The sequence below is a fragment of the Cetorhinus maximus genome, chromosome 17, assembly GCF_964194155.1.
Source record: "Cetorhinus maximus chromosome 17, sCetMax3.hap1.1, whole genome shotgun sequence".
Classification (NCBI taxonomy): domain Eukaryota; kingdom Metazoa; phylum Chordata; class Chondrichthyes; order Lamniformes; family Cetorhinidae; genus Cetorhinus; species Cetorhinus maximus.
In genome coordinates, this window is record NC_135895.1 from 97,904,843 (window position 1) to 97,917,244 (window position 12,402).

General features: G+C 43.5%; 1 protein-coding gene across 1 annotated transcript in view; it reads right to left on the minus strand.

Moving 5' to 3' along the window:
* The window catches only part of aknad1 (AKNA domain containing 1), a 61,775-nt gene that overhangs the window by 21,080 nt on the left and 28,293 nt on the right, over positions 1–12,402 (minus strand). The window contains exons 7-9 of the mRNA XM_078561798.1: positions 10,490–10,549; positions 8,104–8,237; positions 5,963–6,095 (exon numbers count right to left, since the gene is read on the minus strand). Coding sequence (XP_078417924.1) covers positions 5,963–6,095; positions 8,104–8,237; positions 10,490–10,549 — 327 coding nt within the window. The remainder of the gene's footprint in view (positions 1–5,962; positions 6,096–8,103; positions 8,238–10,489; positions 10,550–12,402) is intronic.

Here is a 12,402-nt window from a genome sequence, read left to right on the forward strand (position 1 = left end):
GACTTCGACTGGTTTATCTGAGGCCTCCCTCTCAGGAACTATCTGTCCATTAGGCTCCCCAGTAGGAAACTGTAAGTTTGCCTCTTCGACTCTTTCAGGCTCAACGGATCCTACAGGTACTTTCAAAGCAAGGGGAGTTCCTTCTACCTGTGGTGTTGACTCCAACAGGAATGTTTTCACATTCTTTTGGGCCCATCGCATGCACACCTGCTGCACCTCCCCTCCTAGTTCAACAATATGAAGGGCAACTGTCAGGCACGTTCTGAGAATCAGGATGTTGGGCAAGGCTAAATTTAACACAGAATAATCAGCTGCCTATCGTGTAAAAACGTTTTCGGGGTCTTGTTAGTAATTCCGCTTTTTCTTTCTATGTGTCTTCCTTTGATGGGTTTTCTTCTTGGCAGCGCTGACTTTAATCTCGGCTTTCTTTTCAATTTCCCTATTGGCCAGACTAGGCTGAAAGATGAGCTCAACTTGAGTGAACACAGTGGTTGAGTCTTCCAGCAATTCCTCATCTGTCAGCTCCTTTGAAAACTCAGGGATCTCTATTTTTAAAACTTCTTGGCTTCCACGTAGCTGATTCTTCAGCTCTTCCAGTTCTTTTTTATATTTTAATTCCTTCCTTGGGAATTAAGTATTGTTGTGCTTTCTCAGCTAATTGATTCTTCATCTCAGCCAGAGATGTGCTGAATTCTTCCTGTTCTTCCTCATACCTTTTTAGTGGTACAAATTGGGATATGAGAGAATCTTGCAATATGCGAAAGTCCTTCAGCAGTTTGTCTTTTTCTTTTTGGAGGTTACTGACTTCAACTTGAACTCTTGTCCTGAAGCATTAGCTCTACGAGTTCCTTTTATTGAGTCTTTACATGCTCCTTTTTCCAAACAGCCACACTTACTGCTTCTGATTGAGATCTCAGTAATCTCTCAAGATTGATCTCTCTTAACCAGTTTCTTCCAAGGAGACTCAGTCCTCTGCCATCTATCACGATTAGGGGTAGATTAACAGACTGGCTTCTATATGGACTGGAACCTTGCATATACCTCTTACTCGTATGTCTTCGCCAGTATACGTCTTTAATTTTGAACCTGAATTTTCCAGCTCTAGTGAGCAACTTCCTTCATTCAGATACTTAAACATGTGTTTCCCTATTACTGTTGTGGATGCCCCTGTATCCACCTCCATTCGGATGGGTTTTCTGTTGACTTCTACTGTCACGTAGGTTGGCTCTGCTTTACCCATTTTTAAGTTGTGTAGCGGGTAAGTGTCTGACTCTGTTTCTTCAGGTTGCTCCATTATATGAATTTCACAATTTCTGCCTTTTTGTTTGAAATTTTGTCTCAATCTGTCTTTGCAATATCGCATAATGTGCCCATTGCGATGGCAGTAGGCATACTGGTTCCTTTAAATTGTCATTTGTTTGCAGGCTGTCTGGGTCCATTTCTGCCATTATTAATATGGGTTTTATCCATTAAAACAGTGCTTTTTCTGGTCTGTTAATGGTGGCTGTTTCCCACCTTTCTGCGGAGCCCTGCGCTTTCATGCTATTTCTAAACAGTGTCTCCCTCCTGACATGAAGGACGGCGTAATTCTGTGCTCCCTTGATTGCTTCTGAATCCATGACTGTGCCTTCCACTGTGAGCGCCAACTCCAGCGCCTTGCTGAAGTCTAAATTTGTTTCCAACAACAATCTTTTTTGAATAGTGTCTTCGTTAATCCCACAAACTAATCAGTCTCTTAACATGTCATTAATTGACGTTCCGAACTCACAGTGCTCTGTCAGTTGTTTTAAGGCTGATACATAGCAAGTGACTGCCTCTCCAGGGGGGCAACACCTCGAATTGAATTTAAAATGCTGCGTTGTTACCGAGGGTTTTGACTGAAAGTGGCTTTTCACAAGATTCACCAACTCATCAAAGCCCTTGGTATCTGGGGCATTGGGTGCTATAAGACTGCAAATTAGGCCATATGTTTTACTGCCATTTGTTGATAAGAGGATCGCCCGCCTCTTCTCCTCCCCCGATATGTTGTTGACCAAAAAGAAAAATGCACGACATTCAATATAGTGTGACCAGTCATCAGTGGTCTGATCAAACGGTTCGATGCGGCCAAATTATGGCATACTTCGGCGACTATGGTGAGGGCTATACCTACAATTGGCTTGCAAGAAGGCACGACTGATTCACATCAGTTGAGTTTTCGCAGCTGTCCTTGGTGTCGTTGACTAGTCGTGTTTTTCCTTGTCGCCAGTTGTTATATTCTACTGTGGGGTCGCTTTGCTTGTGAACCGGTTGCACACCCATCTGTTGGCAGGTGAGTTGATAACAATATACTGCAGATGTAGAGACCAATATAATGTGAAGCACATGCCAGTTATTTACACAGACAACAGGGCACTAACATGATGTGCGCTTCTCCAACCAGATTCTACTCTAGGCTAACATTAACACGGTAGCGCGCTCTACACAGCTATTGGGTCGTACAGTCATGTGGTCAATCTGCTCACATTCTCTTAAAGGTGTATTGCACCTCAGATTACCAAAACAGTCTGCTTCTAACAGCTTCTGACCAATCAGGGGGCCTGCAGTTTCAGTCCCATCAGCACCACAGGTGGCCACTGCTGGGACTGCACCCAGCTGAGAGACACAGCAATGACAGGCAGGCCCCTACGATGGGGAGAGGAGCAGTTGTTGTGGTAAGGGTGGTTGTTGTCGTGAGGGCAGGCACTGCCAACAGGGGTCTACTCCGTGGGCCATAGAATGCTCAATTAGGAGGGCCCCCACACTGAGCTCACATGGAGAGAACCAGGGTTTACTACGTGTAATGACTTGACGGAGCAGACAGGTTTCAAGACACAGATAAACTTTATTACAGAGAGCTTTACAGTGCTACATGCTTGATCAGGACTCTCATCAGGAAGACCCCCCCCCACCTCCCAGGATTGCCCGTGCTTAGGGATCATTGGGTCGGATCCGCCAAGAACATCACGTGACCCCTGATAGACAACAGGAGAGGCTATACCTTCAGTTACTACATTTCCTCCCGCTTTAGTTTTTTCATAGTTTCTACTTACAGGGAACATTTGAATATCCAACAACATATACATATATACCACTTCAGGTGATTAAATATTTAGTCTGAGGTGCTCTCCTTATATGGCTAGAGTGGTGTAGCTCTACCACTTGAGATTCCTCAACAGGATCGACATGATCAGGAACTGCAGCACGAGACACATCATTATAAAGTGGCAGTTCTGGGTTTGGCAACTCTACGGAGACATTGGGCATGTCTCTTCTAGGTCAATCTGTCACCTCAGGAATTGATGGTTCGACGTTAATTACAGGCGGAATAGTTGGTTGTTGGAATGTTTCTCTATCACGAATATGGTCCCCATGTTTATGAACAATTCTATCTTCCACTTGGAAGGGTAAGGGACCAGTCTCTGAGACAATGGTTCCAGGAACCCAACAAGGTCCACTTCTGAAATTTCGCACAAATACTATGTCACCTACACGGAATGTGTGAGCTTTGCTGTGAATATCATGATTCAATTTTTGATTACTCTGATTCCTCTCTATCTTTCCCTCTAAACTTTTCTAGCTGGGAGTAACCTTTCTCAGCTGTGAAGCGGGTTCTCGAGATGTAGCCAATGGACCTTTCTGATCCATTTTCCATTCTATGCGATAACACGGCTCCTACACCATGAGGAGGCATCACATGTTAATACCAATTCTTTCCATGGATCATAGTCTACCAATAAACACGATGAATGCAACAGTTTCTTTACTTTCACAAGGGTTTCTTCCTGTTGTGAATTCTATGACCAATGGTGATTCTTTTATAACAACATGTGCAATGATGCCAACACAGTTGATAAGTTAGGCAAGAAACAGCTATAGTAGTTGAGCATACCCAGGAAAGATTTGAATTCGGTTACATTGGATGGTGAGGGTGCATCTTTTATTGCCTGAATTTTCTCTTCTACTGGATGCAAACCCATGCCGTCCACCCTGTGACCAAGGTATGTAACTTCTGGCACTTGAAATGTGCAATTTCCTTCTTTAATCATACGCCGGCTTCCATGAGCCTTCTTAGCAGCTCCCCCAGGTTGGCCAAGTGTTCAGTCTCAGTTGACCCTGTAATCAGATCATCATCTAAGTAAACTACCGCTCAGGGAAGTATAGCAAAAGACTCTCCATTGTTCTTTGGATGACAGCACATGCAGACGATACTTCAAAGGGTAGGCGAATGTACTGATAAAGACCCTTGTGTGTGTTAATTGTCACGTATTCTCTCGATGTGCTATCCAGTTCTAATTGTTGGTAGGCATGGCTCATATCCAATTTTGAATAGGATTTACCTCCGGCCCACTTTGCACATAAGTCGTCTATCCTTGAAATGGAGTACTTATCTAGTTTTGCTGCCTTGTTTACGGTCAATTTATAGTCCCCACAAATGCATATGATTTGGTCAGGCTTAACCACAGGAACTTTGGGCGCTGCCCATTCCGAGAATTGAATGAGTTGGATGATGCCTAGCTTTTCTAACCGGCACAGTTCTGCATCCACCTTCTCCTTCAATGCATAAGGCACAGGTCTGGTCTTAAAGAAACGTGGTGTTGCTTGAGGATCCACATATATTTTTGCTTGCAAGCCTTTTATCTTCCCTAATTCATCCCGAAATACACTGTCGTATTTCCTTAACAGTTCAGCAACTCTTCCTGTTTTCAGGAGAAAAATCTCAGACCAGTCAAGCTTGATTTCTGTAACCAGTCTCAGCCTAGAACACTAGGTCCTTCTCCTTTCGCTGTTATCACTGGCAGCTGGGCTGTCTGTTGCTTATAAGACATTGGTACTGCGGCAATGCCTTTTACCTGAATAGAATCTCCAGTGTATGTCTTTAATTCAGCTGTTGTCTGCTCCAGGTTTAGTGGCTGGTTATCTTCATTAAGGTACTTGAATGTATGCTCTCCTACCACTGTAGTTGAGGCTCCCGTACCCAGCTCCATTATTAATGGCTTCCCATTAACTTGGATTGTGACAATGATAGGTTTGGTTTTTACAGCGGTTACGTTACACAGGGAATAGATGTCAGTGTCAGCAGCTTCAGGTTCAGCTGTATTTTTAAATTCAAGCATAAGATGTAGGAGCAGAAGTAGACCATTGGGCCCTTCGAGTCTGCTCTGCCATTCAATGAGATCATGGCTGATCTGAAAATCCTCAACTCCACTTTCCTGCCTTTTCCCCCCATAACCCTTGATTCCCTTACTGATTAGGTGATCTCCAGCTGTGTCTTCAGTTCAGGCGCACTTCAGTCAGGTCAGGTTCCTTTAGTTTTCAGGTTCTGGGTCCTTCACCAGCTTCTTAGGTTCTGGGTTCATTCATTAGTTGTCTATAAGACCATATTGGTTTGCTGCTTTATAGGCTGTTTCGACTTTGCCTTGCATTGCCTTACTATATGACCTTTCTTATGGCAGAAATATAATTCTGCCTCCTTGAATTTACAGGTGTTCGGTCTGTGGTTACTTCCACATCTATAACAAATTAATCTTGGAGTCGCTGCTGAAATATTTCTACTGGGCCTTTTCATGTTTCTAACAGCGGACATTGCCTCTCGTTTCGATGCTGTGGGTCTGGTTTTCGCGCCAAGCAATGCAAGAGAGAGCCCACGTGCTGCCAGTAAAATGCAGCTGCTGCTTTGAAGTGGCCCTTAATTGGCCTCTTAAGCGACACATTTGCCTCTGGGTGGAAGGCCCTACTCCACATTCCCTGCTGCTAGCAAAATGCAATGGTAGCGGGAAGGCAACGAGCACTTCACCCCCTCCCTCGCCATCTTATGTCTCCCCACCTCCCACCCATCCCTAAAGAGTTGGTAAAATCCAGCCCAGTTTTTGAATTTGAGTACTCTACTACCTCATTTTCTAAAGGTTTAATACTTCAAGAGGTTTAATAATGCACTATTTACCTCATGGGTGGAGAGTGAAGTAGACATGAAGGTAGAATTGTTTGGGCTTGACTGACTGCAAATGTTGTCATCAATTTTCTCTTTTATGTTTTCCAGTTGCATTCCTATTCTAAATATTTCTCCTTCAATTTCCCTGCAAAGAAAACGGGATTTATTTTTAAACTGTGAATTTTCTGCTCATCACTGGAAAAATAATAGCTTTGAGGAATGGTACATTTTACAACTTTTAGCACCTAGTGCTAACATCAAGCACATCCAGCATCTCCAGGACGGTTAAATGTAAAAGGAAAACTCACTCTATTTTGTTCTAACACTATCCTTCAGCCCCACCTTCAGACAAGTACCCTCTACTACATCAGTGTGATGTTTTTCTCATCAGTCATCATTTGGACTTAGTTTTATGCTGCTCAATTTATTAGGTTCCGGATCATGACGTTCATATAGAAACTTTACAAGAGACTTTCAACAGTATCAGAATGGTCTGGATTTGAACTCATTGGCTAGATCTTACAGCCCGCTGCTGGGCATGTTTTTGGCAGTGGAGGGTAGGGAGGATGGCATGTGAAATATGTTGGATGGCCAGTCCACCGCTGTCCTGCTCACCCCCCAACTCATTCCCCATAATACCGGGGGATGGGGGGGGGGGGGTAAGGTGCCCACTAGCCCGCATGCCCTTAGGCCTATTGAGGGACTTAATTATTGCCTACTTAAGGCACTCAATCTGCCTCCACTGCCACAAAATGCTGGGCAGTGGCAGGTGGGTGAGACTGAGAAGCCCCTTCTTTTTTCCTAACTTTGTTGAAAAGGTGAGAAGGGGGGCACATCATTTGGGGGGTATCCTGTGCAGACTGCTGGCACCCCCACCCCCACAAGATGTTTCCCCCATTTGTTCCTCCCCAACTGACCTCAAAAATCTACCTGCCCAACCACCCCACTTGTCCCCCTCCCTAGGGTGCTGGATCCCTTCCTGCCTTAAAAGCGCAGGACTTACCTGGGTCCGGACGCCATCGACGATCTCCTTACAGTCCCAGCAGCACCCACTACAGAGTTCTGGCGCTGCTGGTGCTGGCGGTCTTATTGGCCGGCAGTTCTCAAGGGTGTTACTTACTTTTCACTGAGGAGTGAAAATCTGACCCTCAGCATGTTTAGGCTGCTCTCAGTGGTGCGCAACAAGCCTTTTAAAGGTCGGAGCATTTGGGACTGACTTTTGGAGCTGAGCAATACACTCCCCCATCCCTAAATACTTGGGTATTTAGTGAGAACAAAATCACCTAATGAAGGATATACTTGCTTTAGAGGGGGTAGAACAAGGGTATGCTAGATTGATTCTTTAGATGGAAGGGCTGCCCTTGAGTAGAGCATGAGTAGAATGGGCCTATATTCTCAGGAATGTAGAAGAATGAGAGGTGATCTCATTGAAACATATAAAATTCTTGCCAAGCTTGCTTTGAGCCCATTTCCCCTGGCTGGCGATTCTAGAATTAAGGGTCATAGTATCAGGGTAAAGGGTTGGCTATTTAGGGCTGAGATGATGAGAAATTTCTTCACTCAGAGGATTGTGAATCTTTGGAATTCTCAACCCCAGATGGCTACAGATGCTCAGTCAGTTAGTATATTCAAAACGATCGACAGATTTTTGGGCACTAAGGGAATCAAGGGTTAAGGTGATAGGACATAGAAGTGCAATTGATATAGAAGATCAGCCATGACCTTACTGAATGGCAAAGCAGGCTTGAGGGCCAGTATAGCCTACTCTTGCTCCTATTTCTTATGTTCTTCAGTCACAAACCATCCTGACTTAGAAACATATTGCTGTTTCTTCACCGTCACTGGGTCTTAATCTTGGAACTCCCTACACAGACTTCAGCCGTTTAAGAAGGCCTGGCCACAATTTCTCAAGGGCAATTAGGATTAGGCCGTGGCCATAAATGAATAATTAAAGTAAAATTTTATAACATCCACTGATTCAAAATTTGTTATTTAAATAAACTTGGAGTTGACGTTCCTTCCCAACAAAATAAATCATAATCACAATATTTACAATGATACCAAAATGTTGTCAAAATCATATTTAACCTATTAAAAGAAGCATAAATGTGAATCTTGTCACAAATGTCAAATCCCATTTTATTAACTCTAACCTATCTGGGTCAAACTCCCCAACAGCGATATTTTTATCCAGGTAGTGGCGTTGCTGCAGACTGCGGTGCTCATCTTTATTTTCAATGTAGCTCCTTTCTAGTTTGTCTTGGCCATCTTTCAGCTTCTTAAATTCCTGAGTGAAAATTCACAATTTAAAAATGCATGTATGATATAGAATACAACTCTCATTTCCATTTGCCAGTTATGTAACATTTTTAGATTATATCCTAAGGCTGAAAAGTGTCCTGCTATTTTTTCCCATCCTCACATCCACCAATAATTATAGTGTATAGCTGTTGGGAATATTGTGAACCCTAACTCAGATCTTGTAGCTCTTTGTTTCCCTTTGCTATGTTATCAGATTAAAATAATATGCAGATCAGTAGACATTTTAGTACTGTTTTGTCCATGTGCTTTGGTATGCATGGCTAAGAACAAATGTATTTTAAACAAGAGACTTTACCTTTAATTTAAAGTTAAATTAACAAAAGTATATTTATAACTGAATTATAATTGTTACAGTAAGAAGTTAATATAATATATCTCTATGATTCATATAATATTGTAAAGTGTATTTTATGAAGATATTGGACCTGATTTTAACTCTGTGTAAATGGGTGGTTTTTGAATGAATTAAAATCTTGCCCATCAGTTCTGATATTTTACATAGAATAGAAAAATGAAGTAATTTTTTAAAAAATCACTTTGTTTCAATAAGCAAGTTTTGGCAAATAGTCTTTGTATTGTGGCTACTAAAATATTTATTATTGCTGTGAAAGGAGAGACATGTTGCCAAAGCTTTTCATCTTGCACTCATCGGGACAAACACAAGAATGCCAAATTTGAAATGATCACAATTTATACTACAGGAAAAGAGGATGCTGATTGATTGGCAAGTCGACTCTGATTGGCCGAGGCGTTGTCATGGAGAAAGCAACAGGGAACTATACGCTCCCCAAGCTCCCTGGTAATTCAATAAAGGCACAAGGCTTGAACATATTCCTCTTTTGTTTGCAGAGAATGGGTCCCTGCGTATGAATGAATGTCTCTTCTAGCAAGGGTAGATGAGCCATAATACAACCTTAACTGAATATCTTAAATTGGTTGTTAGTGTAGCTATTAGCACACTCAGGATTGTTCAGAAATTCCTCCCCAATCACATCTAACAGCAGACATTTTGTTTTACATCTTGCAAGCGTGGGCCGCTTGAGTATGGTCTGTACTTTGCCTATTACGAACAACTGAAGGAACATGCTCTTTAATTCGATCATCCAATCTTTGGGATGTATAGCCTATGTACCTGACATCGTATCGGCATTGAAACTCATGCATGACATTGCTCAGTTGTGTGGTGGACAGAACGTGTTTTTGGACAGATGGCAGCATCCTGTTAGTGGAAAATACCACTTGCATTGCCATTACATTGTAGTAGCATGAACCAACTTGCTTAATCTGTTGTTCAAATTTTTGAGAAACTTTGCCTTTCCAGCTAATTTAAGGTAGACCAGGCACTTTTCCGGTCTGAAGGTGGTGGTCTTGGCCCATTTGTGAGTTTGCATGATACACTGCAAACAATGATCTGATCAGGGTAGCTATTGTCCCGCAGGAGAGCTTTGATGCACTCTATTTCTGCGTCAAGCTTGCAACTCTTTCGAGTTATCAACAGTCACAGATTGCAACTCTTCCAAGCACAATCACAGTTCTTGGTTTCCGGGAGTGGGACATGAACCCACAACCCTCTGATTCAAAGGCGAGGGTGCTATGAACTGAGCCACAGCTGACACCTGAACAAATGGCTGGGTCCTATTTACAAGGTTGCTGATAAGGTCAATCTTATAGCACGTGGAGCATCAACTGTTGCTAACATCAACTGTTAGATGTGATTCCGTGATTGGGTAGCACCTGCTAAAACATCCTGAGCTAACAGCTAGACTAACAACCGATTTAAGATAATCAGTCGAGCTCGTAACATGGCTCATTTACCCTTGCTAGAAGCGACATACATTCATTCACAGGGACCCATTTTCTGCAAACAAAAGGAATATGTTCAAGCCTTGCACCTTTATTGAATTACCTGGAATACCAGGAAGCTTGAGGAGCCTATAGCCCCCACCCAGTTGCTGTCCACATGACAATGCCTCAGCCAATCGACTTGCCAGCCAATCAGCAGCCTTTTCTCCTATAGTATAAATTGTTGTGGTTGTTTGAAATTTGGCATTCTTACATTTGTTCTGATGAATTCAAGACAAAACGCTTCAGCAATATGTCTCTCTTTTCAGCAATATTCATGTTCTGTACTAGCAAGCGACTGTTTAAAATACTTATTATTATTCAAATGTTGCTATACATGTAGGCATATTGAAATGTCACCAACAAATACATTACCCATTGCACATCTTCCACAGAAATTGATCTAGAGTTAAGGCACTTCTGAAAGTCTTCAACCTACAAAAGTAACATAATCACCACAATAAATAAATAAACCCAAACAAACAGCAAATTGTAATTTGTATATGTTTTGAAATATATATGGTAAGATATTCTTCCTTGGAAACAATCATTGGTATTTTCACATTACTAATTTACTGATTTTTTTTGTAATGATAAAACTGTAATTCCCCCACATTACTACGATAGTTTGCCATAAAACAATTTTGGGCACATATTAAAACCTCCATTCCATAACGTGGAATGCAGTTTTTTGGGGGCTGAAAAGTTACTCTGTAATTTTACCATCCCACACACTCAGGGCTGAATGTTCCCCCCATTAGGGGGGAAGTTGAAGGGCGGGCGTGCACAGGCGCGTTTCCGATCGGCGCCCCTGATCGGAGGTGCGGCGCCATTTTGCGCTCCCTGTGTGGGCGGGGGGTGAATCCCAAAATCGAGAGTGCGCTCTTTCACGCATACGCACAAAAGAGCGCACTCATCTCCCTGAGGCTAAGTGCTGCCTCAGAGAGATTGGCTCAAAATGTACAAAAGTACAAAACCTAAAAACAGAAAAGTAAAATTTCCCTAACATGTCCCATGAGTTGGGATAAGTCCATAATTTTCACAAAAACTTTATTAAAATTTTTTAAAAGCTACATGAAACCTCATACCGCCCGTGGATGAAGTTTCATGCTTTTTCTAGTTCGCGCTGGGGGCTCCTGGCCTGCCCGCCAACCTCAAGGTTGGACGGGCAGTTCCTTTAATTACATAATTGACTCTATCAATGGCCTCAATTGGCCATTGACAGGTCGGCGGGTGTGCAACTGATTTTGCTACGACCCGCCTTCCTAAAAATTTAAATGGGGCACGGTGACATCAAGAGTTCCCCCTGACATAACCGCGCGTCATTTTACGCATTGGCGAGCCGTCCCCGCCCCCGCTCACCGACGTGTAAAATCCTGCCCTCAGTTTCTGCTAGTTGGGTTGGTTAAAAACATCCCCTCTTTTTTTAGCACAATGGGCAGAATCTTGTTGAGGTTTCAGGGGTCTTGCCTCCGGGTGGAGAGCTGGTGAGAGACCCGCGCTGCCTCTTTTTGGGAAGGCACGCTGAACCACAAGCCAATCAGTCAGCAGCAGGCCTCCACCTGAAATCAAGACCCTGGGGGCGGAAGTCTTGGCTACCTAAAGCTGCTGCCCAATCAGCAGCATCACTGGGGAGGCTATGGCTGCTGCCGGAAGGACAGGCACCGCAGTCCCACAATCACAGAACAAACCAGGCCACAGGTAAGTAATGTGGGGAGGAGGTTCGCAGGTTGGGGGTCGCGGGAAGAGGGGTGCATGGGTGTCAGCAGCAAGGGCAGGGGTGTGGCTCTCAGCGGGCCCTCCCCTTCCTGATCTCCAGTCACTTGATCAGGCACTAAGTGCCTTTGATCAAGTGACCGCTCCAGAGGTAACAAGCTGGCCGCACGGTTTTAGCTGCCGTGTGTGCCACATGGCAACAGGCTCGCTTGCAGCTGGGTTAAATGGTCATTAATGGGCCAGTTAAGGGCCTCAATTGGTGAAGGGGCAGGAAGGTTGACCACGGTCCTTCTCGTCCAGAACATCATTCTGGTGGAGATGGGAGCAGCGGTGTTCAAGTACGCCACCATCCCGCTTAATTAAATGCCCTTCCCGTCTCCAAGCTCATCACCCGAGAGAGAAGATTCCACCCATTATGTGAGGCCAATTCCACCATACGACTGCATAGAAATTTCAGGATGTGAACTTGAAAGATACAACAAAAATACTAATTGCAACTAATTGAATGGACAACATATCCTACTGAATTGCCAAATAATCCTAAATGTTTGAAGGACTGTATAAGAAATTCC